The sequence below is a fragment of the Acomys minous genome, assembly GCF_964271855.1.
Source record: "Acomys minous genome assembly, chromosome: 20".
Taxonomy (NCBI): domain Eukaryota; kingdom Metazoa; phylum Chordata; class Mammalia; order Rodentia; family Muridae; genus Acomys; species Acomys minous.
The window spans coordinates 21,568,217-21,594,974 of NC_140502.1; the positions used below are offsets into that span (position 1 = coordinate 21,568,217).

The following is a 26,758-nucleotide window of genomic DNA, read 5'->3' on the forward strand; positions in this document are numbered from 1 at the left end:
CACGAACCCACAGGCGAATCTGAGGTAATTACACTTGAGTGATAAGAGTCAGACCCAGGCCTGGGGCTGTAGCTCCGGTGGTAGAGTGCTTGCCTAGCATGCATGAGGCTGTGGGTTCAAACCCCAGCACCATGGAACATACAAACAAACAAAAAAAAGTGGGTGTGGATGCTGGGCCTGGTGGCCTGGGCCTCTAATCCCATAATAAGATTATGGATTATGGGCTACATAATAAGACCGGTCTCAAATTAAACAACAACAACAACAACAATCAAGAAAAAAAATATTCAGATACAAAAGTTGTCATACTGCATGACCCCACTTAGGTGACAACAAGCCAAGATGTCACCATCTGGTCAGGCCAGAAAGAGATTTTATTTTATTTTTTCTTTCTTTCTTTCTTTCTTTCTTTCTTTCTTTCTTTCTTTTCAGAAAGGGATTTTAATGGAGTGTCTGTCTCTGTCTGTCTGTTTCTTGTTTCTATAGTGTTGTGAGGCAAACCCATGTGCTAGATCGTGAAAACGCAGCCAGTACAGTGCACGTAAGGTCAGAACCTAAGGGTTAGCACGGAGTCCCACCCCCACTTACTGTGTTCTCTATGTATCAAGCTATAGGGAAAAAAAATCACTAAAAAATAAAATAACCCAATTTTATCTATTTACTTTTATAACCCGTAAGAAAAAAAACAAAGGTCAAGTGTTGTAGCACCTGCTTGTAATCTAAGTACTTAGAAATCAGAGACAAGAGGGTCAGGAGTTCAAGGTCATCCTCAGCTACATAGTAAGGTCAAGGCCAGCCTGGGCTATATGATATACTATCTAGAAAAAAAAAAGGCAATAGAGACTAAAATAGGCATTTCTCAGAAGAGAAGATACAAATAGGCCAGGCATAGTCGCACAAGCCTGTAATCTAGCACTCAGGAGGCAAAGGCAGTAGGGTCATAGCAATGCTGAGACCAGCCTGATCTAGATAGAACGTTCCAGGCCAACCCGGACTATACAGCCAGACTGTTTCAACAATAAAATCAATGCTGGGGCCGGGTGGTGGCGCACGCCTTTAATCCCAGCACTTGGGAGGCTGAGGCAGGCGGATCGCTGTGAGTTTGAGGTCAGCCTGGCCTACAAAGTAAGTCCAGGACAGCCAAGGCTACACGGAGAAACCCTGTCTCGGAAAAACAAAAATCAAAGAAAAAAAAACAAAACATCAGTGCTGGGCACCGTGGTGCACGCCTCTAATCCGGGCACTTGGGAGACCAGGGCAGCTGGATCTTCAGGAATCCCAGGCTGGTCAGAGCTACTAAATGGAACCCACCTCAGAAGGCAGACGGAATAATATTTAAAAACAAACAGAAGCTGGGGGCGGGGGTGGCATCACACAACTTTAATCCCAGCACCCCAGAAGCCGAGGCAGGTAAGTCTCTGCCTCCGTGCTGGGCAATAGGGCCTGAGTATCACGTGCTCTCTCTCACATATGGAATCTAAAGGACTTAATCTTACTCAAGGGTGGTGTTACACATCTGTAATCCCAGGACTCAGGAGGCTGAGGCAGGAGGATTGCCATGACTTCAAGACCAGCCTAGACTACACAATGAGCGCTTCTTTTAAAAAAAGAAAAAAAAACCCCTCCACCTAAAAAAGGGGTGGGTGCTCAAAGGGCTGGCGTCACGGTTAGGAGTGAACCCACGCTTTGTTCCCGGCGTCCTTGTATGATACCTAAGAACTACCACCAGGGAAACCAACACGCCTCTGGCCTCGCCAGGCACGCGCACATACAGACGCATAATTTAAAACAGCAAAGTTGAGCCAGGCATGGTGGCGCACGCCTTTGATCCCAGCACCAAGGAGGCAGAGACAGTGGGTTTTTGCGAGTTCGAGGCCAATCTGGTCTACAGAGCAAGTTCCAGGACTACATGAAGAAACCCTGTCTCAAAAAACAAAACAAAAAACCCCAAAGAGCTGGAGAGATGGCTCAGAGGTTAAGAGCACTGTCTGCTCTTCCAGAGGTCCTGAGTTCAATTCCCAGCTACCACATGGTGGCTCACAGCCGTCTATAATGTGATCTGGCGCCCTCTTCTGGCCTGCAGGTGCACACGCAGGCGGAACACTGCATACATAATAAACAAATAAATCTTAAAAACAAAACAACAACCTCCCCCCCCCGCCCCAAAAATAAATAAACAAACCAGAGAGTTGATCTCACAGAAGTTGAGATTTAGAATGACAGTTATGAGAGGGCAGAAAAGAGGTCGGGGAGAGGTTTACAGCTCGTTGCTTAAGGTACAATATGGAGGAAGGGACTGTGACGTAGCTCAGTAGGCATAGTGTGTGCGTCACAAACACGAGAGCCTGGGCTGCATCCCCAACGCCGTGAAAAAGAAAACAAGAAAACCACAGATGTAGGAAACCCTGCTATGCGCCTGTGCAACAGGTCGACTGCTGATTACACACAGAAAATGTCTCAGAAGCAAGGATAGAACATGCTAATTATTTTCTCCCAGAATTTTTTTTTTTTTTGAGACAGGGTCTCTCTGTGTAGCCTTGGCCGTCCTGGAATCACTTTGTAGACCAGGCTGGCCTCGAACTCACAGAGACCCACCTGCCTCTGCCTCCCGAGTGCTGGGATTAAAGGCGTGCGCCACCACACTCAGCCGTTGTTTTTTGTTTTGTTTTTTTAAGACAGAGTCTCGTGTAGTCCAGATTGGACTTAGATTCCAGATCTCCCTGTTCTTACTCCCTAAGTGCTAGGATCACAGGCATATGCCACCAAGCAGATGGTTTTTGCTTGCTTGTTTCAAGACGTGGTCTTACTATGTAGCTCTGGGCATCCTGGAACTCAGTATGTAGACCAGCCTGGCCTCAGACTCAGAGATCTGCCTGTTTCTGCCTCCCAAGTGCTGGGACCAAAGGCGTGGGTCACTACACTGCCCAGCTAGCTGCTTTTTAAAACTGTGTGTATATGAGTGTGTGTGTGTGTGTGTGTGTGCGTGTGGTGGGGGGGGGAGGGGGTGGTGGTGATGGGGGTGGGGGTGGGGGTGGGGGTAGGGGGTGGCAGCGATGGGGGTGGGGGTGGGGGTGGAGTGCTCTGCGAGTGTAATACCTACAGAGGCCAGAAGAGGGCGATAAAGCCCTAGAATGAGAGACCGGAAGCAAGCTGCCTGCCTTGGAAGCTACGAATGGAACTTGGGTCCTCTACCTCAGCTGTATGCACTTGACCCTGAGCCCCCCTCTTTTTTGAGGCAGGACCTTGCTGTGTAGCGCCAGCTGGCCTGGAGGGAAGTCTTTCTGTCTAAGCCTCCCAAATGCTGAGATTAAACAGGTACACTTTTTATGTTTCTATGTATCTGTTTAAACAAATCCGGCCAGTTGCTGTGGCTCACACCTGTAATTCCAGCACTCAGAAGGCCGGAGGCAGGAGGATTGCTGTGAGTTCAAGACCAGTCTGGGCTACATAGTGACTTGCAGGCCAGCCAAACTGAGACCCTGCCAAAAGAAAACAAAACGAAACAAAGCAAAAATAGTCCTTGCTGTACCATCGACCTCTGGCTTCATAGACCGTTTTCCTTCCATGAAGCTATTTGCTTCTCATCCTAACATGTTCCTGGGTAAAAAGATGGCTGAAGGATGCGTCAACCTATGACAGCGTGTGGTAGTGTGTGGAGAAGAAACTGGGTTACTCGGAGCTGACTGACAGTGACAGGAGATGCCGCCACCCATCCTTCTGGTATCTGGAATTTTCCCTTGTGGGAATTTTAAAGCCCCGCCCCGCGCCAGCCTCTTGCCCTCCAGAAAGGTCTCTCCCCCTCCCTCCCTCCCCCTCCCTCCCTGTCTCTCTCTCCCCCTCCCTCCCTCCCTCCCTCCCTCTATTTCTCTCTTCCTGTCTCCTTTCCTGCTGAGCCACGCCCCCAACCCCAGCTCTCTTTATAAGATATGTAGAGACAGAGTCTCAGTAAGTTGCACAGGGTTGTAATAGTGCCCCGCCGCCTTCAGAGTAGCTTAGGTTACAGGCCTGCCCCACTAGCCTGGGGTTGGATGCTTTGTGTGTGTTTGTGTGTGTGTGTGTTTGAGACAGGGTTTCTCTGTGTAGCTTTGGCTGTACTGGAACTTACTCTGTAGACCAGGCTGGCCTCGGACTCTCCGCCTGCCTCTGCCTCCCGAGTGCTGGGATTACAGGCATGGGCCCCCCCCTCCTCCCCAGGCCCGACCTCAGTGGGTTTCTTAGCACCTCTCCCAATTTGTTACTTATTATGTGTTTGTTGACTGTTTTATGATGCCATAGCCCGCCTAGGCAGAGATGTCTAGGGAAAGAATGAGAGGTAGCTGTGCTTTTCTCTTGGAGACGGGGGGGTGGGGTGGGGGGGGGCTAATGGCATCTAGCTTGCCACTGCAGGCTTAGCTTTATTGTCTATACTCTGGGTTTTGTTCTGAGACAGGGTCTTACTGTGTAGCCCTGGCTAATACGGACTCACTTTGTAAGTAGATCAGGCTGGCCTCGGACTCCCAGAAACCTCCTGCCTCTGCCTCCAGAGTTCAGGAAGTAAAGGTATGGAACTGTAACATCCGGTTGACTGTGTTGTTTTTTTGTTTTTTGTTTTGTTTTTTGTTTTTGTTTTTTTTTCTTTTTCTTTTTCCCTTCTTTTTTCTTTTTCCAAGACATAGTCTCACTATGTAGCCCTGGCTGTCCTGGAATTCACTCGGTAGACCAGGCCGGCCTTCAACTCACAGAGATCCACCTGCCTCTGCCTCGCTGAGTGCTGGGATTAAAGGTGTGCACCGCCACTGCCCTGTTTATTGTGAGCTTTTTTTTTTTTTACTTTTTTTTTTTTTTTGATGCTATGGATGAAACTCAAATCCTCCACATGCTGGGTAACTGCTCTGAGTCATATCCTTGCTCATTATAGTATGGCCTCTCTCTCTCCTCCCCCTTATCATGCGTGCGTGTGTGTGTGTGTGTGTGTGTGTGTGTGTGTGTACTTGTGAGTGCATCTGGAACATGATCTCACGCATAGCCTAGGCTGGCTTAGAACTCACAGCACTTCTCCTGCCTCAGTTTCCTGAGGCCTGGGATTATGAGTGTGTGCCATGTCAGGAGGTGGGGGAGGGGGGCTTCCAAAACTCCCAGGACCCCCTGCTTCACAGTGACTACACTTCCTGGATGTTGAAATGCTCCCAACCTTCCTCATCCCCCAGAATGCATGGGTGCCAGGTGATGCAGACCCCCCCCCCCCCGAGGCCAATCCTGCCCTGTGATCCCCAAGCAGCCTCGGCCTGCTCCCCTCCTCTTCCTAAAGCTTCCAGCGTGACTACTTGTCTCCCCCGCCCCTCGACCACTCACCTTCCTCCACACCAGTGACGATGGAAGCAAAATTGTCGTCCAGGAGAATCATGTCGGCAGCCTGCTTGGAGACATCAGAGCCAGCAATGCCCATGGCCACGCCGATGTCAGCCTTCTTCAGAGCCGGCGAGTCGTTCACACCATCGCCAGTCACGGCCACAATTGCTCCCTAGAAGGAGGAAGGTGAGGGTGAGACCCCTCCGACCTGGGATCCAGGCCCAGCCCTCCTCCCTCAGACCCAGGGCTCCAGGCCCAGCCTCCTCCCTCAGACCCAGGGCTCCAGGCCCAGCCTCCTCCCTCAGACCCGGGGCTCCAGGCCCAGCCTCCTCCCTCAGACCCAGGGCTCCAGGCCCAGCCTCCTCCCTCAGACCCAGGGCTCCAGGCCCAGCCTCCTCCCTCAGACCTAGGGATCCAGGCCCAGCCTCCTCCCTCAGACCCGGGGCTCCAGGCCCAGCCCTCCTCCCTCAGACCCAGGGCTCCAGGCCCAGCCCTCCTCCCTCAGACCCAGGGCTCCAGGCCCAGCCCTCCTCCCTCAGACCCGGGGCTCCAGGCCCAGCCCTCCTCCCTCAGACCCAGGGCTCCAGGCCCAGCCTCCTCCCTCAGACCCAGGGGTCCAGGCCCAGCCCTCCTCCCTCAGACCCAGGGCTCCAGGCCCAGCCTCCTCCCTCAGACCCAGGGTTCCAGGCCCAGCCCTCCTCCCTCAGACCCAGGGCTCCAGGCCCAGCCTCCTCCCTCAGACCCAGGGCTCCAGGCCCAGCCTCCTCCCTCAGACCCAGGGCTCCAGGCCCAGCCTCCTCCCTCAGACCTGAGGTCCAGGCCCAGCCCTCCTCTCTCAGACCTGGGGTCCAGGCCCAGCCTCCTCCCTGGCATCAGGTAGGAGCTCACCTGTCTCTGACAGCCCTCTACAATGATGAGCTTCTGCTGAGGGGAGGTTCGGGCAAAGACAATCTCAGTGTGGTTCTGCAGGATCTCGTCAATCTGCTCGGAGGTGAAGTCCTTGAGGTCGGTGCCGTGAATCACACAGGCTTTGGCGTCCCTGAGAAGAACAGAAAGAATAGTGTGGCCAAGGCCAGAGTGAGGAGTGGGGCGAGGGTGGGCCTCAATAGACAGACGGACAGACAGGCAGGCAGGACAGACCACAGACAATGGAGAAGGCCGAGGAGAACATCTGAGGATGGCACATGACAAAGGTCAGAGAGAGCCAAGCCTTGAGGGCTGAAAGAACGGAAGGGAAGCACACGAGTGGGTAGAGCCATGGTGATAGAAACAAAGATGGAAAACCTGCAAGTCAGAAAAACCAAACATGGGGCTGGAGAGATGGCTCAGCGGTTAAGAGCACCGCCTGCTCTTCCAAAGGTCCTGAGTTCAATTCCCAGCAACCACATGGTGGCTCACAACCTTCTATAATATCTATAATGAGATCTGATGCCCTCTTCTGGCATGCAGGTGTCCATGCAGACAGAACACTGTATACATAATAATAAATACATCTTAAAAAAAAAAAAAAAAAGAAAAACCAAACATAACTATATGGGTGCATGTGGGGGAGGGGAAGCAAAGCAAAGAAACATGGTGCTTCCTCTAATTCTTTAAAAAAATTATTATTATTATTATTATTATTATTATTATTATTATTATTATTATTTTGGTTTTTCAAGACAGGGTTTCTCTGTGTATAGCCTTGGCCGTCCTGGAGTCGCTTTGTAGACCAGGCTGGCCTCGAACTCACAGCGATCCGCCTGCCTCTGCCTCCCGGAGTGCTGGGATTAAAGGCGTGCGCCACCACTGCCCAGCTTCTTTAATTCGTTAAGAGAGCAATTGTTTTTTTTATTTGTTTGTTTCTTTTTTGCTTTTTGGTTTTTCAAAACATGGTTTCTCTGTGTAGCCTTGGTTTTTCCTGGACTCACTCTGTAGACCAGGTTGGCCTCGAACTCACAGAGACCTGCCTGTGTCTGACTCCCAGAGTGCTGGGATTACAGGAGTGTGCCACTATCGCCCAGCTCAAGAGAGAGCAATTGTTTATAATTAGTTATAACCCGACCACTAGGTGGCATGGCACATGCCTTTTGCTTTTTTAATTAATTAATTAATTAATTAATTAATTATAAGTATAAGAGTGCTCTGCTTTCATGTACACCAGAAGAGGGTATCAGATCCCATTACAGATGACTGGGAGTCACCATGTGGTTGCTGGGAATTGAACTCAGGACTAATGGGCGATCAGCCAGTGCTCTTAACCACTGAGCCATCTCTCCAGCCCCCTGCACATGGCTTTAGTCCCAGCACTTAGAGGGTAGAGGCAAGCAGATGTCTGAGTTCGAGGCCACCTAGGGCTACATAGTGAGACCTTTTCTCAAAAGAAATAGTTCTATATAATTATTTGTAACCTCTCCTCACATACACCTTATTTTGGCTGGTTCTGGGGATGGAAATCAGGGCCTCTTATTATAGGACAAACACTCACCTCTGAGCCACGCCCCCAGCCCCTCACTGGGGGATTCTAGGCAGGGGCTCTACCACTGACCCATGCCCCCAGCCCCTCACTGGGGGATTCTAGGCAGGGGCTTTACCACTGAGCCACACCCCAGCCCCCCCACTGGGGGATTCTAGGCAGGGGCTCTACCACTGAGCCACGCCCCCAGCCCCTCACTGGGGGATTCTAGGCAGGGGCTCTACCACTGAGCCACACCCCAGCCCCTCACTGGGGGATTCTAGGCAGGGGCTCTACTACTGAGCCACACCCCAGCCCCTCACTGGGGGATTCTAGACAGGGGCTCTACCACTGAGCCACGCCCCCAGCCCCTCACTGGGGGATTCTAGGCAGGGGCTCTACCACTGAGCCACGCCCCCAGCCCCTCACTGGGGGATCCTAGGCAGGGGCTCTACTACTGAGCCACACCCCAGCCCCTCACTGGGGGATTCTAGACAGGGGCTCTACCACTGAGCCACACCCCCAGCCCCTCACTGGGGGATTCTAGGCAGGGGCTCTACCACTGAGCCACGACCCCAGCCCCTCACTGGGGGATTCTAGGCAGGGGCTCTACCACTGAGCCACACCCCAGCCCCCGACTGGGGGATTCTAGATAGGGGCTCTACCACTGAGCCATGTCCCCAGCCCCTCACTGGGGGATTCTGGGAAAGCACCAACTCTGAGCTATATTTCTTAGTGTTTGGGGACAGGATTTTGCTGTGTATCTCAGGCTGGCGTCAAATTTATGATGTTCCTCCCTTCTCTCTTGAGTGCTGGGATTATAGGCGTGTACCACCAAACAGGGCTTTATTTTATATTGTATTCATTTTTGGTGTTTCTTTTTTTCTTTTCTTTCTTTGTTTCTTTCTTTCTTCCCCCCCCCCCCCCCCCCGCAAGACAGGGTTTCTCTGTGTAGCCTTGGCTGTCCTGGATTCCCTTTGTAGACCAGGCTGGCCTTGAACTCAGAAAGATCCACCTGCCTCTGCCTTCCGAGTGCTGGGATTAAAGCCGTGTGCCACACCTGGCTCACAAGCACTTCTTAATTGAACTCCATCCTCACCTTTGTAACCATCATTTTGGTGTTTGATTTGTTTTTTCCAGAAGGGTCTCACCATGTAGACCAGGCTGGCCTTGAACTCACAAAGATCTGCCTGCCTTTGTCTCCTGAGTGCTGGGATTAAAGGTGTGAAGCACTGCACCCAGCTCCTTGTAAAGGAGGAGGAAACTGGGCCTCAGAACGGCCTCATTGGCTTGGTTACTGCATTACACAGCCAGAGGAGCTATGAGGAGACTCAACCTCCCAAACCCCTGTTGCTGTCGCCCTTACACTGGGCCCAGACCCTGAGCAAACAGAGGGGTCCCAGAGAGCAAAGGGGTAATTGAAGGAATAAACATCCCATGTGGTGACCTTCCTCGACCCGGAGGACGTGTGGCTGCTCACCTGGGGTTGACCTGGCTGACGGGGATGTTGAGGCGCGCAGCGATGTCCTCCACGGTCTCATTGCCCTCGGAGATGATACCCACACCTTTGGCAATGGCCTTGGCAGTGATGGGGTGATCGCCGGTGACCATGATGACCTGCAAAGCGTTGCATTTAACGGCATGGCCCGGCCTCCCAGAGAGACCCCGGGCCTCGCGTTCACCCAGCCGCCTGCCCCAGGACACACACCTTGATGCCTGCGCTGCGGCACTTGCCCACAGCGTCGGGGACGGCCGCCCGGGGAGGGTCAATCATGGACATGAGACCCACAAAGCAAAGGTTGTCTGTGGTGAAGTTCACGTCGTCACAGTCAAAGGCGAAGCCCTTGGGGAACTGTTCCTCAGGCAGGTAGTAATGGCAGAAACCTGGCCGCAGGGACAAAGAAGGGGGATATGAAGGCGCTAGCCTCAGGGTCTCCACGTCTGCACCCCGTTGCTCCCAGCTGTCTGGACTCCGTGCAGTCAGCCTCCCCACAAAGCCGGGAGCCAATCGGCATTTCTCAGTAATGGCCTCATTCATTTGTTTGTTCATTCATTCATTCATTCATTCATGGTGCATTCTGGCCCCAAAGGGTCCTGAGAGCTGCCCCGCCCCTAATACGCACCCAGCACACGCTCGCCCAGGCCACCAAGCTCCAGGTAGGCGTTCTGGAAGGCCTCCTTCATCTCCTCATCCAGAGGTTGCTCTTTGCCCTGCAGGAGGATGGTGGCACAGCGGTCCAGAATGCGTTCGGGGGCGCCCTTCATCACCAGCAGGTACCGGTTGTCGTTGGGGTCCTCCGTCTCGTGGATGGATAGCTGCGACAGAGCAGGATACATACTTGAGCCACGCGGGGAGCCAGACGCTGCCTGCGCCCGGCTAGGGAGAGTGACTTCCTCGTGCCAGGATAGGACAGACGGCCAAGAGCACTGCTCCCATCTCTTTCTGTCTCTCGAGTCTCCTAGAGATCTCTGCTCAACCCTTTTCCTGTCTGTCCGTCTCCATCCCTCCCTCTCACATAAACACCAGCTTGGACCACATATTTTATCCCTGCCTTGTCAGGGTTTGATCTACAGAAGCCCCAAATCTGGCAGCTGGCTTGCCTCTGAAGCGTACCCGGAATCAGCCTCTCTTCACTCTCCTCTGCTGCCCTCGACCCCAGTCCAGCTGTCGTCACCTCTCACCTGAATCTCTGTGTCTACCTGCCCTACATTAGTCAGTCTGTGCCAATGCTCAACAGCAGAACAATGGCCCAGAATCCCCCAGTGAGGGGCTGGGGGTGTGGCTCAGTGGTAGAGCCCCTGCCTAGAATCCCCCAGTGAGGGGCTGGGGTGTGGCTCAGTGGTAGAGCCCCTGCCTCGAATCCCCCAGTGAGGGGCTGGGGTGTGGCTCAGTGGTAGAGCCCCTGCCTCGAATCCCCCAGTGAGGGGCTGGGATGTGGCTCAGTGGTAGAGCCCCTGCCTAGAATCCTCCAGTGAGGGGCTGGGGGCATGGCTCAGTGGTAGAGCCCCTGCCTAGAATCCCCCAGTGAGGGGCTGGGGTGTGGCTCAGTGGTAGAGCCCCTGCCTAGAATCCTCCAGTGAGGGGCTGGGGGTATGGCTCAGTGGTAGAGCCCCTGCCTAGAATCCCCTAGTGAGGGGCTGGGGGTGTGGCTCAGTGGTAGAGCCCCTGCCCAGAATTCCCCAGTGAGGGGCTGGGGGTATGGCTCAGTGGTAGAGCCCCTGCCCAGAATCCCCCAGTGAGGGGCTGGGGTGTGGCTCAGTGGTAGAGCCCCTGCCTAGAATCCCCCAGTGAGGGGCTGGGGGTGTGGCTCAGTGGTAGAGCCCCTGCCTAGAATCCCCCAGTGAGGGGCTGGGGTGTGGCTCAGTGGTAGAGCCTCTGCCTAGGATCTGTAAAGAAGAGGTAGGGGTGTGGTTCAGAGGCAAAGCACTTGCTAACGTAAGGTCCTCCCTAGTCCCAAATAAAATTAAAAAAAAAAAAAACCAAAAAAAAAACAACAAATCATAAGTCAGTGAAAAATGCTGCAGCCACACTTTGGCAAAGAGCTAAACTGTTTCCCCAAAGATGGAAGCAGCCCAACTGTCCATCAACAGATTAAAATGTCACACGCCTTTAATCCCAGCACTTGGGAGGCAGAGGCAGGAGGATCTCTGTGAGTTTGAAGTAGTCTGGTCTACAGAGTGAGTCCAGGACAGCCAAGGCTACATAGAGAAACCTTGTCTCAACAAACCAAAAAAGAAAGAAAGAAAGAAAGAAAGAAAGAAAGAAAGAAAAAGAAAAGTCACAAGGAAGCTGGTGGGATGGCCCAATGGGTAGAGGTGTTTGCAGTGCAAACTTGAAGACCCGAGTTCGATCCCTGGAGCTTCCACACAGGTAGGAGAGGCTCCACAGAATGGTCCTGACCTCCACACTCAACCCTGGCCATCACGTACACACAATAATAAATATTTTTAAAAAGTACGAGGCTCTGGTAGACATGTGGATGGGTCGTGAAAATGATGTGGACTGAAATAAAACAGATTTTTTTGTTTGTTTGTTTTGTTTTGTTTTTTGAGACAGGGTTTCTCTGTGTAGCCTTGGCTGTCCTGGACTCACTCCGTAGACCAGGCTGGCCTCAAACTCACAGCGATCCACCTGCCTCTGCCTCCCGAGTGTTGGGGTTAAAGGCGTGCGCCACCACGCCCAGCTCCAGATTTTTTAAAAAGGCCAAATGTTACCTGATTTTTTTTTTTAAATGAGATGTCCAGAACAAGTGAATCCACAGAGACAGAAAGTAGGTTAGTGCTGGCCGAGGCTGGGGGCAGGGTTTGCAGGAGAGAAGTTTGCAGATGGAAGCCGGGAGAGTGCGGGGGGTTTCTTTCTGAGGCGATAAAAAACGAGCTAAAGGCTGACTATGTAGGCGGCTGTCCAAGTAAGTACACTAAAGTTGTGGCTTCACACAACGCCTTGGCTTGCCTCCTCAGCTTCCTGTCACGGTTCCTGCCTCCCTCGGAGTCATGACGGGGCCTCCCCCCCACACCCCCAGCGCTCAGAGCCACAGTTCTGTGTGCCTCGCCCTCCTTCCCTTAGCACGTTGGCTGCGCAGGTTGCGCTCCCGTCTCGTCTCGGGACCTTTGCACATGCTGCCTGAACACTCTTCCCTTCTCTTCCCTTTACATCTGCGAGGCTCCTCTCCTCTCCTGTAGGATGCTGTTTGTTTCCTGCACCTCCCTTGTTTCAACCTCTCCCCCACTTGGGCTATCCTCCTCCTCCTCAGCTTTACAGATGGGAATTGAAGCTTGGTAAAAATAAATAAATAAATACGCGTCTTTGGCCGGGCGGTGGTGGCGCACGCCTTTAATCCCAGCACTCGGGAGGCAGAGAGGCAGAGGCAGATGGACCACTGTGAGTTCGAGGCCAGCCTGGTCTACAAAGCAAGCCCAGGCTGCACAGAGAAACCTTGTCTCAAAAAAAATCAAAAATAAATAAAATAAATTAAAATAGCATCTTTGCCCCAGTGCCGGAAAGGACTGGGACAGAGGCGGCTACTTCTGAGAATCATAGAGAAGCTGCAAGCCCCCCTCGCTGTTCCAGTGCTTCTGTGCCGGGAGGGGCATGACTGTCACCACCACGGAGCAGAGTTCCTGTGGTGACCTGCAGAAGGTCTTTACCCACTTGGGTAGACTTGGGACGGCTTGGGCTGTGATAGTGGGTGGTCGGCCCACTCACGCTCCCTCAAGCAAGAGTGGGAAGGGGAGAGTCACCCGGCCCCTCGTCCTCACAGCTGGCAGGGAGCTGGGGCTCTGGGAACACACAGCTCTCATGAGTCATCACCACCCATGTTGGGGTGGCACTTTCTGGAGATGCAGCTGTTTTTGAGTCATTCCACGCTCCTGTAAGTAACTCTTTGTCCTTGGTCCTATAATTAGCTTTAATAATCCCAATTCTTTCAGCAAGATGGGCCTAGGGATGGAATCGTTTCCTTGGTCTGTCAGTGTCAGTGTCCTCACTGTCTGGGCATCTCTTTTGCTTGTGTGTGTGTGTGTGTGTGTGTGTGTGTGTGTGTGTGTGTGTGTGTGTTGAGATGGGGGTCTCATATAGCCCAGGCTGGCCCGGAACTTGCTGGGTACCCGAGGATAGCTTTGATGTGCTTACCTCCACCTCCTCGGTGCTGGAATTATACCCTATAGCATTCATTATGCCTGACTTGTTTCTTGTTTTAAGACAGGGTCTTATGTAGCCCAGGCTAGCCTCAAATTCACTATGTAGCTGAGGATGGCCGTGAACTCCAATTTCTCCTACCTCCCAAGTGCCAGGCTCACAGGTGTGCGTTAGCACACCAACTCAAATAGATATATTTTATTGCTATTATTATTTTTTCTTTTTCGACACAGGGGTTTTCTGTGTAGCCCTGGCTGTCCTGGAACTCAGTTCTGTAGACCAGACTGGCCTCAAATTCACAGAGCTGCACCTGCCTCGGTCTCCCAAGTGCTGGAATTACAGATGTGCACTACCGACACCACCTAGCTAAATACACATTTCTTTTTTTTTTTACCCCCGAGACAGGGTTTCTTGGTGTAGCCTTGGCTGTCCTGGAGTCACTTTGTAGACCAGGCTGGCCTTGAACTCATAGAGATTCTCCTGCCTCTGCCTCCCGAGTGCTGGGATTAAAGGCATGCGCCACCGCCGCCCAGCTAAATACATATTTCTTTATATACTGTCTCCGGAAAACTCAGACCGCACCCAGAACTGGCGTTCCTTCGTACCTGGTATTTGTTGGTGGAGTTGAAGGGGATCTCAGCCACTTTCTTGTTGCGTTCACGCATCAACTTTACAGAACCCGAGGACAGCTCAATGCACTTGAGCAGGGCAGACTCAGAGGCATCACCGGCCACGTCCCTCTGCGGCAGGAGAAAGCCAAGTCAGTCATAAGCACTGAGCCGGGGACAGGGGTGGGGGGGAGTGGGGGGGGTGAGGGGGTGCAGCGGGCAAGGGAGTGGTGCAGAGTCGGTGAGGAGGGGGGGCCAGGCAGCCACACCCACCTTGAGCACAGGGATGTTGTCCTGCCCGCCCTTGAAGACAGCCCTGTTGCAGAGTCCGGCGATGTGGGACAGGGCCACCCAGGTGTGTGAGCTCTTGTCGAAAGAGGTCCCTGTAGGAGTTACGGTGTGAGACCAGGAGACTCCCTGGGGACGGGGGTGCCCCGGTCCCCACCCCGAACCCCCACTGACCGGACTGATCTTCTGTGGTGTCGGCCTCGTGGATCTGGTTGTCAAACCACATGTGGGCGACGGTCATGCGGTTCTGGGTGAGCGTGCCCGTCTTGTCCGAGCAGATGGTGGATGTGGAGCCCAGGGTCTCCACCGCCTCCAGGTTTTTCACCAGGCAGTTCTTGCGAGCCATGCGCTTGGCGGTCAGCGTCAGGCACACCTGGGGGAGGGGCAAGAACAAGGCGACTTGCACAGGTGTCCACAGCTCACCTGCCCAGCCTCAGCTCTAATCTAGGGGTGCACCCCGGGAGCCGTGGGATGAGCGTTAAAAGGACGGTGCTGGGGACGCAAGAGCTGAAGCAGACTCAGACGCCGCCCCCAAAACCGCACGGCAGAATGTTCTCGAATCTCAGAGGCAGTAGGCACGATAGATTCATACTCAAAACGACTGCAGTGGGGGGTGGGGGGATGGAGGCGGCGGGGTGCGGGGCGCGGCTGGAGAGATGGCTCAGTGATTAAGAGCACATACTGTTCTTTCAGAGGACCTGAGTTTGATTCCCAGCACCCACATGAGGCAGCACACAGTTGTTTGTAATCCCAGCTCCAAGTGATCTGATGCCCCTCCACCAATGCCACATGCACAGACAAGTAACAATTAAATTTAAGAAAATAAAATGTTTTTTTTTTTAAAGATTATAGTGTGTGTGTGTGTGTAAAGCCTTCAACACTGGATAGTTTAGACTATGCTAATACATCAAAGTCTGTTGACTAAAAAAGAGGAACGAAATAATACTCTATATTGCCTCCAGACTTCGAAAGCAAAGCTTGGGGCACTGACAGAGACCACACGCTCAGCATGCGTGAAGCCCCAGGTTACACCCCTGATACCACAAACTAAAGGAGAAAAAGAGCCAGCCGGGCATGGTGGAATACACCCGTAATCTTGGGCCTGCTGAGGCTGGTGGAGAGTGAGGCTAGCCTGGGCTATACTTCAGCTATAGAGTCAGATCCTGTTTCCGAAGGCTTGAAGAAGAAGAGGAGGAGGAGGAGGAGGGCAAGGAGAGGTCACTGTCATGACCTGTTCACACCTGTCATCCTAGCACTGGAGACACTGAGGCAGGAGGACTGCTGCAAGTCTGGGGGGCAGCCTGGGCTACATACTGAGTTTCAGGAGAGTCTGGACTATGGTGAGACCTTATCTCAAAAACACAAAATGGCACCGGGTGTGGTGGCGCACGCACACCTTTAATGCCAGCACTCGGGAGGCAGAGGCAGGCAGATCACCAAACCAAACCGAACAAAAATGAGACAAATGGGCAAGATGGCTCAGGCTGCTGAGCGGGATGGCCTGAGCTCAAAGCCCACGAGGTGGAAGGAGGAAACGCAGAGATGTCTGCCGCTGGCCTCCGTGTGGGTACCACGGTGCGTGTGCATGAGTGAATGCATGTGTGTGTGGAAGTGTGCACACACAAGTTAGAAGACACTGTGTGCCGCCATGCCTGACCACATAAATGTGATAGAAAAGAAAAGAAGATGAAAAAAAAAAGCAGGAAATAAAAGGAACTCTCAGTCTACTTTTGCCAGGAGTGAGGGCGACCTAAGTTAGTGAGTTACATTAAAAGGTAATGGGGGGGGGTTGGAGGGAGGGCGGGGCAGCGGGCAGAGGCTGGCGGAGGGGGGGAGGGGATTGCTGCGCAGCCGGCTCAGTGGTTAAGAGCACATGTTGCTCTTGCTGGGAGCAGGGCCTCAGCTTCCCACACCCACATGGTAGCTCCCAACTGTCTGTCCTTCCAGTTTCCAGGGGACGCAATGCTTTCTTCTGACCTCTAGGGGCATCGGCTACACACATGGTGGCACATACATATATGCAGGGCGAACATTCACACCCATAAAAACAAAACAATTTAAAAAAAAAAAAGGTGATGAGGAGGAGCTGGTGAGATGGCTCAGCGGGAGGAGTGTTTGTTGCTCTCGCAAAAGACCTGGGTTCTCTCTCTCTCTCTCTTTCTTTCTTTTTTATTTTTTTAGACAGGGTTTATTTGCATAACAGCTCTAACTGTCCTGGACTCTCTCTGTAGACCAGGCTGGCCTCGAACTCACAGAGGTCCGCCCGCCTCTGCCTCCCGAGCGCTGGGATCAAAAGGGCATGCGCCGCCACCACCACCACCGCCCCGCCCTGGGTTTCTCTTTCTAAGGTGCACACGGCGACTCAGAACCTCCCATGCCTCCAGTTCCCCAGGGGTCAGACCCTCCTCCTCCTCCCTCAGACCTGAGGGTCCTGGCTCCGGCTCCCCTCCCTCGGGGGCACACACTCACCGTGACAGTAGCCAGCAGCCCCTCTGGGACATTGGCCACAATGATGCCGATGAGGAAGATGACGGCTTCCAGCCAGGTGTAGCCCAGGATGAGGGAGAGAATGAAGAAGGAGACGCCCAGGAACACAGCCACCCCGGTGATGAGCTGGATAAAGTGTTCGATCTCTATGGCGATGGGCGTCTTGCCCACCTCCAGGCCCGAGGCCAGGGTGGCGATGCGGCCCATGACGGTGCGGTCACCGGTGGCCACCACCACACCCCGAGCGGTACCTGCAGGGGGCGCCAAAGAGAGAGGCTCGGGTCTGCTGGGGCGCAGAAGGCTGCAGGTACCCTGCCTCCTCAGCAACGTATCTGTGGCGGGTTTTTTTTTGTTTTTTGTTTTTTGTTTTTGTGCCCCTGTCCCCCCATTCCCCCTCCCCCTCCCCCCCAACCTCACCTTCCACACAGTTGGTGGAAAAGAAGGTGATATTCCGGGTCTCCAGGGGATTGTCGTGTGTGCAGTCCGGGGAGCGGGTCTGGGGTTCAGATTCGCCAGTCAGGGAAGAATTGTCCACCTAGGGATGGGTATGGAGCAGAAGAGTTAAATATAGCGACAAGGCCCGGGATCAGACAGCAGGGAACCAGGGGGGGCCTTGGAATAAAGCCTGTCCCAGGAAGTTACAGGGGAAAAAAAAAAAGCAGGGGAAGCCTGTTTAGCCTGTAGTATCTGAGAAACTGGAGGCAGGATGTTAAAAGGGGAGCAGGCAGGAATGGGACTTCTGTCCCAGGCCCAAAGTCCCTCAGCCTGAAGAAAGGCTGGGACTTGGAATCGTATGTCTGAGGGAGGAGGGCTGGGCCTGGAGCTCTGGGTCTGAGGGAGGAGGCTGGGCCTGGAGCCCTGGGTCTGAGGGAGGAGGGCTGGGCCTGGAGCCCTGGGTCTGAGGGAGGAGGCTGGGCCTGGAGCCCTGGGTCTGAGGGAGGAGGCTGGGCCTGGAACCCTGGGTCTGAGGGAGGAGGCTGGGCCTGGAGCCCTGGGGTCTATAAGAGGCATTCAGGGATTTTTTTTTGCAGAGCTGGAACCCACCTTGCAGCCGTGGGCAGAGATGATTCGCAGGTCAGCTGGGACTCGGTCGCCACCCTTGATCTCCACCAGGTCACCGACCACCACCTCCTCAGCGTTCACCTGCATCTTCTCACCTTCCCGGATCACCAGGGCTTGCTGTGTGCGAGGCACAGAAGAGTCACCCACCCCCACCCCCACCCCAAACTCCCTCTGCCTGGGGCGTCCCTGGGTACTGGCCAGCTGGTCACTTCCTTCTGCCCCCTCGTTGAGCCCTCCTCACCTGGGGAACCATGTTCTTGAAGGACTCCATGATCTTAGAGCTCTTGGCTTCTTGGTAGTAGGAGAAGCAGCCAGTGATGATCACCACGGCCGCCAGCACGATGCCCAGGTACAGCTGCGGGGACACACCAGGACAGGGCATTATGGCGGCCACGCCCACTCCCCACCGCCTCCGCCCAGGCCACGCCCACTCCCCACCCACCTCCGCCCCCAGGCCACGCCCGCTCCCCACCCGCCTCCGCCCCCAGGCCACTGGAGTCTTTGAGGGAGCTCTGGACACGGTCTATACAAAAGGACTGTGTGTGTGTGTGTGAGAGTGTATTTGTTAGTCTGCTTTTCTATTTTTTATTTTATTTTATTTTAGTGTATGTTGACAGGGTGTTTCTCTGTGTAGCCCTGGCTGTCCTGGAACTCACTCTGTAGACCCGGCTGGCCTCCGACTCAGAGATCTGCCTGTCTCTGCCTTCCGAGTGCTGGGATCCAACACGTGCATCACGGCCACCCATCTCTGGCCTTGAACTTTTTTTCTTTTTCTTTTTTCTTTTTTTTTTTAAAGATTTATGTATTTTATTTATTGCGTAGGAGTGCTTTATCTGCAGAAGAGGGCATCAGATCATAGATGGTTGTGAGCCACCATGTGGTTGCTGGGAACTGAACTCAGGACCTCTGGAAGAGCAGGCGGCGCTCTTAACCACTGAGCCATCTCTCCAGCCCCTGGCCTTGAACTTTTGATCCTCCTGGGTTAGCCTCCCTAATGCTGGAAGTGAGGTGGGTCACCATGCCTGGCTCTGTAGACCCTGCTTTTGTACAGGCTGAACCTGTGTGTGCGTGCGCGTGCGCGCACACGCGTGTGCCTATGTTCGTATGAAGTGACTGTGTCTGATCCTGTGCCCTCCTACCGGGATTCTCCACAGTCACGCCTCGCCTATAGGTGAAGATCTCTGCACAACTGTGTGAGGATCTGTGTCCACGGGCGTGAGAATTGTGACATCCTTGCCTCACACCTGTCTCCTGTGTGGGGCAGAGGAGAGCCCTCCATCCTCCTCCTCTCTGGTCATTTGCCCGGCTGTGACCGCCTGGTGGAGGCACCTGGCTCCTTGGCACCAGGCACACACGGCAAACACACATGTAGGCAAAACCCTCATACACATAAATAAATCGATCTTAAAAAACAGTCGGGCATGGAGGGCACACGCCTTCAATCCCAGCACTCGGGAGGCAGAGGCAGGAGGATCGCTGTGAGTTTGAGGCCAGGGTTGGTGAGGTCAGGGAGCCTTAAGCCAGAACTCCAGTTGGTCCTCCCTGCACCCCTTTTTCTTTAGTCAGGGTCTCAGGGAGCTCAGGTTGACCTTGACCTCCTGATCAGCCTCCCCAGTGCTTACGTAACAGGCTCCTCCACCACTGAACCCAGTTTTGTGCGGCGCCGGAGACAAACCCAGGCCTTCATGCATGGTAAGCAAGCTCTCTGCCAGGTGGACTACAGAGTTTTTCTTTTTTCTTTTTTTTCTTTATAGTAAAAAATGATGGAGCCGAGCAGTGGTGGCGCACGTCTTTAATCCCAGCACTCCGGGGGTGGGGGGCGTGGAGGGGTCAGAGGCAGGAGGATCACTGTGAGTTCAAGGACAGCCTGGTCTACAGAGTGATTCCAGGACAGCCAGGGCTACACAGAGAAACCCTGTCTCAAAAACCAATCACGGGTACATGTGTTCTTTTGTGTGAACAATGTTGTGTGCATGTGTGTGCATGTGCATGCACCACAGCACACATGTGAAAGTCAGACGACATTAGGTCCTGACCTTCTCTTTACACTTTGTTTGAGTGAGGGACCTTTTTTTTTTTTCAAGACGGGGTTTCTCTGTGTAGCCCTGGCTGTCTTGGACTCGCTTTGTAGACCAGGCTGGCCTCAAACTCACAGCAATCCTCCTGCCTCTGCCTCCCGAGTGCTGGGATTGAAGGCGTGTGCCCTCCACGCCCGGCTGTTTTTTAAGATCCATTTATTTATACGTATGAGGGTTTTGCCTACATGTGTGTTTGCCATGTGTGCCTGGTGCCAAGGAGTCCAGAAGGGGGCGCTGGACCCCTGGGAACTGTAACTATGGATGGTTGTGAGCCAGCATGTGGTGTTAGGAGCAAAACCCTGGTCCTCAGCTAGAGAAGCAAGTGCTCTTAGCTACTCCGGCCCCATGGGTTTCCTGTGTGAGGGGATAAGAGTTGTGTGACAGGGGTTGGAGAGATGGCTCAGAGGTTAAGAGCACTGACTGTTCTTCCAGAGGTCCGGAGTTCAATTCCCAGTAACCATATGGTGGCTCACAACCATCTGTAATATGATATGGCGCCCTCTTCTGGCCTGCAGGTGAACATGCAGGCAAAGCACTGTATACATAAAAACAAATAAATCTAAAAAAAAAAAAAGTTGTGTGACACTACGCATGTCCTCTACGAATGCAGAGAACTGTGCAAGCTCAGGTCCTCATGAAAACTTGCAAAATAAATGCCGCTGAGCCATACCCCAGCTGACTTAGGCTGTTGGTGGCTGTGGTTTCCTTATTTTTGATGTTGTTCTCTCAGAGGTAACTACGACAGTTGGACGATGGACGGTGAGGAGTCTGTCTAGATAGGGAGATGTGGCTGTGACCTTGCTCCTCAGTGTGCGGGGGGCCTACCCAGGCCAGCGTGCGGTTTTACTCACGTTGTCGCCAGAAGGGTCGTCTTCAGTCCCTGCCTGGATGCCGTAAGCCAGGAAGCAGAGGATCGCCCCGATCCACAGCAGGATGGAGAACCCTCCAAATAGCTGTCTGCAGAACTTGACCCATTCTGGTGTGGTGGGTGGTGGTGTGAGAGCGTTAGGTCCATCCCGGGCCAGAATCTCCTGGGCTTTACTGTGTGTCAGACCCTAGAAGACACAGGGGGGCTCACACAAGGAACCGGCGCCCGCGAGTACCCAGGATGCGAGTCTCAAGCCCTCTCCTCCCTCAGCCCGGGCTCTCCGCCCATCCTCACCTGCACGCAGTCCGTGTTGTATTTCCGGCAGACTTCTTCCACTGACATCTTGTGCTCTGTCTGAAAGATGGTTTGGGGAGGGGCGGGGGGAGATTGTGAGATACGGCTTCTCTGGTCAGGTGGGACTATTCTGGGGTGGCACTAGCAGCGGGGGGTGGGGGCGAAAGTCCGAGAGGCGGGACTTACCATCGCCACCTCCTTCTTGAGGTCATCAAGATCCCGGCGCTCTTTGGCCTTGCTCTTCTTGGGCGAGCCCTTGTCATCTTTTTTGTCCTGCGAGGTGGCGACACGGTAGCTGTCAGAGCCACCAGACTGCGGGCGAGAAGGGGTTCCAGAGCGACACCGGCCCCTGCCTGCCCCCGCCTCTCACACTGGCCCTGGCCTCTCAATCTCTAGGCTGTGGTGTCTATCTCTGTGTCTCTCAGGGTCTCACTGTGTCCTCCTGGTGTCTTTGGACATCTCCCAGAATTCCTCTCCCCCGGCCCCACTCTCCCCCTCCCCACCTCACTGTGCCTGGTTCCAGGCATCTCTAGGACTCTCTCCCCTTCACCGTTTTCAAAAAGCAGTTATTTATTTATTGTGTGTGTGTGTGTGTGTGCGCGCGCGCACACGCGTGTGTAGGAGAGCACGGGCTATAGTACATACACTATATGCGTGGAGGTCAGGGTAGAGCTTGCGGGAGCTGGTTCTCTCCTTTCACCATGAGCATTTTTTTTTTTTTTTTTGGTTTTTCGAGACAGGGTCTCTCTGTGTTAGCCCTGGCTGTCCTGGACTCACTTTGTAGACCAGGCTGGCCTCGAACTCAGAGCGATCCGCCTGCCTCTGCCTCCCAAGTGCTGGGATTAAAGGCATGCGCCATCACGCCCGGCTCACCATGTGCATCTTAGGGATCAAACTCAGGTCATCAGGCCTGGAGTTGCCCACTGAACCTACACTCTGGCCCTTTTATACATTATTATTATTATTATTGTCATCGTTATTATTTTCCTTTATTTTAAGAAATTAGGTCTTTTTTTTTTTTTTTTTTTTTTAGCCCTGGCTGTCGCAGAAATCACTATTTATCCCATACTGGAACTCACAACAATCCTCCTGCCTCAACTTCCCACGGGCTGAGCTTATGGTCATGAGCCATCATGTCTGACTTGTGTGTGTGTGTGGTGTGTGTGTTCACTTTTCCTTTGAGACCAAGTCTCATATAGTCTAGACTCGCCTTGAACTCCCTATGTAGGTGATGCTGAACTTGAACTTCTGACTCTCCTGCTTCCACCTCTGCGGTGCTGAGATTTCAGGCCTGCACCTGCATACACTGTTTCCACAGCACTGGTGTCCGAGCCCAGAGCTCTGCGTATGGCAGGCAAGCACTCTGCCCACTGAGAGGCACTGCCAGCATTTGGTGTGTCCGTTCTTTCTTCTTGGGGCTTCTGTGTCTGGCTTTGTGGCTAACTGTCCTTCCCTTCTGTTCTGTCTCTCCAAGTCTATTTTGGATTTCTTTCTTTCTTTTTTTTTTTTTTTTTTGCTTTTTCGAGACAGGGTCTCTCTGTGTAGCCCTGGCTGTCCTGGACTCACTTTGTAGACCAGGCTAGCCTCGAACTCACAGCGATCCACCTGCCTCTGCCTCCCGAGTGCTGGGATGAATGGCGTGCGCCACCAACGCCCAGCCTCCTATTTTGGATTTCTTACTAGCCAGCTCATTGCTGTCTTTTTCTACCTCTGCACCTCTCCTGTTTCCATGTTTCCTGTAGGTCGCTTCTCTCCTTTATCTCTCCTCTCCCTCATCTGGTGCTGTCTCTGTCCCTCCGGCTCTGGTTCTGCTGCAAGCCTGTCTCATTAGTTTCTGCGGTCTTCTCTGTCTCTCTCTCTCTCTCTCTCTCTCTCTCTCTCTCCCTCTCCCTCTCTCTCTCCCTGAGACTCTGCGGTCCTCTCTCTCTCCCAGGTGGCATCTGCTGGGATCTCAGGTTGTCTCTGAGGGCCTGTGTTGTCTGTTGTCTTGCTCTGTCGGGGCGTGGCCATTGTCATCGCTTCAGGGTGTTTCCTGAGGTCACTGTCTGGCTATCGCCTGTGTCCCCTCTCTTCTCTGGTTTGTCTGTCTGGCTCTAGATCTTCCTCTCTCATCTGTCAATCTTTCTCTCTTACTCCCTCATTCTGCGGTCTCTCTGTTTCCATCCATGTCTCTCCTTCCTTCCCTCTCTCTCTCTCTCTCTCTCTCTCTCTCTCTCTCTCTCTCTCTCTCATTTCACAATGTAGACCAGGCTAGTCTCAAATTCGTGCTGGTCCTTCTCCTGCCTCTTAAACGCCTGGCTGCCAGGCACGAGTAGGACACCCAGCTCTGTGTCAGTGTGTCTGTCTGTCTGTCTCTCCTGGCTGTACTTATTTCTCTCTCTTCTTGCCTCTGGTCTCCATCTTTCCGGCGTGAGATCTTCCCGGAGGAGGTCACTGCCTGTCTCCCCAGCGTAGCTCTTTGTTTGACGTGTCTCCTTACACTGTGGCTGTCTCAACGGACTCAGGTGTTGGGAGACCCCTCCCAGGCAAGACAAATCGTGAGGAAAGGGCACTCCGGATGACAGCTGGGACAAAGGCTCCAGTGGGAGGCAGTGCGTGGTCTATAAGTAGTCATTCCCGAGGGGCTTAAGGGAGAAGATGTGAACCTGACTTCCTTCCTGAGGACAGCGGTGTGTGCCGCAGCTGGGTCCTGAATGGGGGATGGGCACGGCCCGCACTCCAGGGACAAGCAGGAACTGGGAGGAGGTAGATTTGGGGGTACAAAAAAGCAGGAAACAAAAAGCCAGGGCCGGGCTAAGTTCTGGTTTGGGGGCCTGGATAGATGGGAATCACAATCACGGTCTCTGAGGCTGAAGCTGACCGCTTGCAGAGGTGTACACGGTCAGATCCTGCAGGCCCGGGGCCAAGCTGGGATCGGAGGCTCAGTGCAGCTCAGCGATAATCTCCTCGTGACCTTGTAGCGGGCCAGACTTGCTTGCTTGCTGTCTGCCCCCAGACCCAGGGTTGGCCTTGGCGTATAGGGAGGAGCCACAGGCCAGGAAGCCTGGGAAACCCCAAGGAGAGGGTGCGCTCTGGAGAGGCTGGAGGAAGCTTGGCCCCAGGCCAGCCCTGCAGCAGTACTGCGTCTCAGACGGGGAGGCACGGACTTGGGGGACATGAGGCTGGTCCTCCACCCTGAATATGGGGTGCCAGCCAGGTGGGGGCGGCATGACAGCCTCTGCAGATGCGGCAGACACCGGAGGGACGAGAAGATGGAAAGTTTGAGGTCAAGGTGGAGAAGTGAGCAAGGTGGCAGGAGTGAGGAGGGTCTGGCAGGACTAGGGGACCAGCTGTCCCAGCCCTGAATCACTGGGGAGCTGCAGTGTGTGTGTCACTATGAGGAACAGTGGGTCGGACTAATGGCCCTGACACAGAGTGGCTGGGACACGCACTCCTAGGTGTGAGGGAGGAGGCTGGGCCTGGCCTCCTGAGTCTGAGGGAGGAGGTTGTGTGTGTGTGTGTGTGTGGGGGGGGTGTCTGAACCCTCATGCCTGAGAAGGGAAGGCCGGGAGCCTGGTCTCCTGGGTGGACAGGAGCACCCCACATCCCTGGCGACCAAGAGAGCCTTAGCTCCTCCTCGCCCTTGGCGTGACCAGATTCCCTTCGTGTGGCTTCCATCTGTTGGCGTGAGGAAATCAGGCTTTCCCGGGAAGGCAGGAAGCCCAGATGGGAGCTCTGCAGGGCGGGAGCACCTCTAGGGGTGGGGGGTTGGGGGGAGGACGCGCCTGTCTCACTGCAGCCCGCCTCTGCGGCTCCTAGCCATTTTATTATTAATTATTATTTTTTTAATGCGGCCTGCCTCCCTCATACCCTCTGCGCCTCCCACCCACTTCCCCTATTTTTGGGGGGGGGGCGCTGCCTGTGACTATCTTTTCTAAACGCCCCCACCTTGACCTCCCATTCTGACCTCAGCTTTCTCTTTCCATCACTCAGGTGGGCTATTTATTTATTTATTTATTTTGGTCACTGGATGGAAATGTCCGTCCACCCCTTTGCGTCAGCCTCAGTTTCTCTCTCTCTCTCTCTCTCTCTCTCTCTCTCTCTTTTTTTTTTTTTTTTTTGGTCTTTCTGTGTCTCCCGCCTCAGTCTCTCTCTTTGTCTCTGTGTCTTGGCCCTTTATTTCGTTTTTTTTTTCCTCCAGTGTCTCTTTCTCTACTCCTGCCCCCATGTCTGCCTCTCCCACATTTAAATCATTCCCTTCCCCCCGTCTCCATCCCATTTCTTTATTTAGGACCACCCTTTCCCAGAGCACGGCAGCCTCTTCTCCCCTCCACCCACCCCCCCCCTTCATCCATATTCCCCACTTACCTGAAAACCCTGACTAACCCTCATCCCCCCCCTTTTCTCCCTAGCGCCCTCCCCCACCCACACCTGGTCCTCCTCCCCATCCACCCTCACCCACCCCAACCCTCACTGTCTGTCCCTCCATCCCCCATCTTCATCCATAGGCCCTTCAGCCTTCCTCCGCCATCTTTCCTCCCCATCCTTCATGTCCCCCCCCCTTTATCCGGTGGGGGGGTCCCCCAACCCATCCACTTCGCTCCCTGACAGCCCTCCCCCAAGTCCCACCCCAGACACACAGGGAGGGATCCAGAGCTGCAGCAAGGGGTCATGTGGTCAGTCAGGGAAGGAAGCTGCATCTGCTGGAGAGACGCACAGAGAAGGACACACGGACACGAAGGCAAGGACATAGCAGGCATGCGAGCTCCCCACCACCACCACATGGCTGTGCTTGCACACCTCAGCCAGGCACTTGTCTGTCAGCCATCTCTCCCCAGCTCCTCCCCCTCCTCCCAGCCCTCATGTCTGTCCCCCCCCCTCCTCCCCTCAGATTAGGGGCTGCAGAGTTTGTGCAGATCACCCTATCCAAGCCTGGAAGGAAAAAGAGAGGTCATCTCCTGTCTATTCCATAACCTCTATCTGTCTCCACTGGGCCAGGAAACCAGGGGACGGGATGGGGTCTTGAATGCCCCCCTAAACACACTTACATGGCTCTCAGACACACCCAGACAGGTTGCAGGCTTTTAGATTGGGGGCGGGAGGGCGGGCACAGATGGCTGCAGACCCTGCTGTTGGGGCTGGGGGGAGCCAGGAGCACGCGCGAGCGCGCGCGCGCACACACGCACTCGCGCCCTCAAGCAATTGCACTCATGCCACCACGCTCATGCAACGGGCACACGAGCAACCGCACAAGGTCAAACCACGATGCTAAGGGCAGCCCTCCACCCGCCGTGGACAAAGCCACCAACATGCGCCACAGACCCCCCCCCCTTGCCCGCTCTCCCAGACACACCATCACGCAAGCTAGTCAGGTCAGGCGGCTCGCGGGCTGCCGCAAACTCGACCCCGGGGTTCAGGAACGCAGGAGCGTGTCCCCCCCGCCCCCGCAAGTCCCGCACACACCCAATGTCACTGGCCCCACAATGTCACACACGCAGCGTCCAGCCAACCCCTGCCACCTACCCCCATCTTGGCGGCTCCACGGGAAGAGCGGCGGACGGGCTGGAGAGCGGTGGCCGCAGGGCGGGCTCAGGCGCGGGGCTCGGGCTCGGGGGGTGGCCTCTGCAGAGCCCGCGCCGCGGTGGGAGCGTGCGTCTGTCGGTCCGTGGGTCCCACCGCACAGAGGCTGCGGCG

General features: G+C 54.2%; 1 protein-coding gene across 1 annotated transcript in view; it reads right to left on the minus strand.

Annotated features, from left to right (window-relative positions):
- Positions 1-26,758, minus strand: part of ATP1A3 (ATPase Na+/K+ transporting subunit alpha 3) — a 33,623-nt gene extending 6,865 nt beyond the window's left edge. Inside the window, exons 1-16 of the mRNA XM_084770938.1 lie at positions 26,588-26,758; positions 21,272-21,358; positions 21,086-21,145; positions 20,775-20,978; positions 18,087-18,200; positions 17,828-17,962; positions 17,201-17,318; positions 16,766-17,034; positions 14,471-14,669; positions 14,282-14,391; positions 14,006-14,140; positions 9,886-10,078; positions 9,471-9,646; positions 9,243-9,379; positions 6,217-6,367; positions 5,332-5,500 (exon numbers count right to left, since the gene is read on the minus strand). Coding sequence (XP_084627064.1) covers positions 5,332-5,500; positions 6,217-6,367; positions 9,243-9,379; positions 9,471-9,646; positions 9,886-10,078; positions 14,006-14,140; positions 14,282-14,391; positions 14,471-14,669; positions 16,766-17,034; positions 17,201-17,318; positions 17,828-17,962; positions 18,087-18,200; positions 20,775-20,978; positions 21,086-21,145; positions 21,272-21,358; positions 26,588-26,593 — 2,263 coding nt within the window. The 5' untranslated portion in view covers positions 26,594-26,758. The remainder of the gene's footprint in view (positions 1-5,331; positions 5,501-6,216; positions 6,368-9,242; positions 9,380-9,470; positions 9,647-9,885; positions 10,079-14,005; positions 14,141-14,281; positions 14,392-14,470; positions 14,670-16,765; positions 17,035-17,200; positions 17,319-17,827; positions 17,963-18,086; positions 18,201-20,774; positions 20,979-21,085; positions 21,146-21,271; positions 21,359-26,587) is intronic.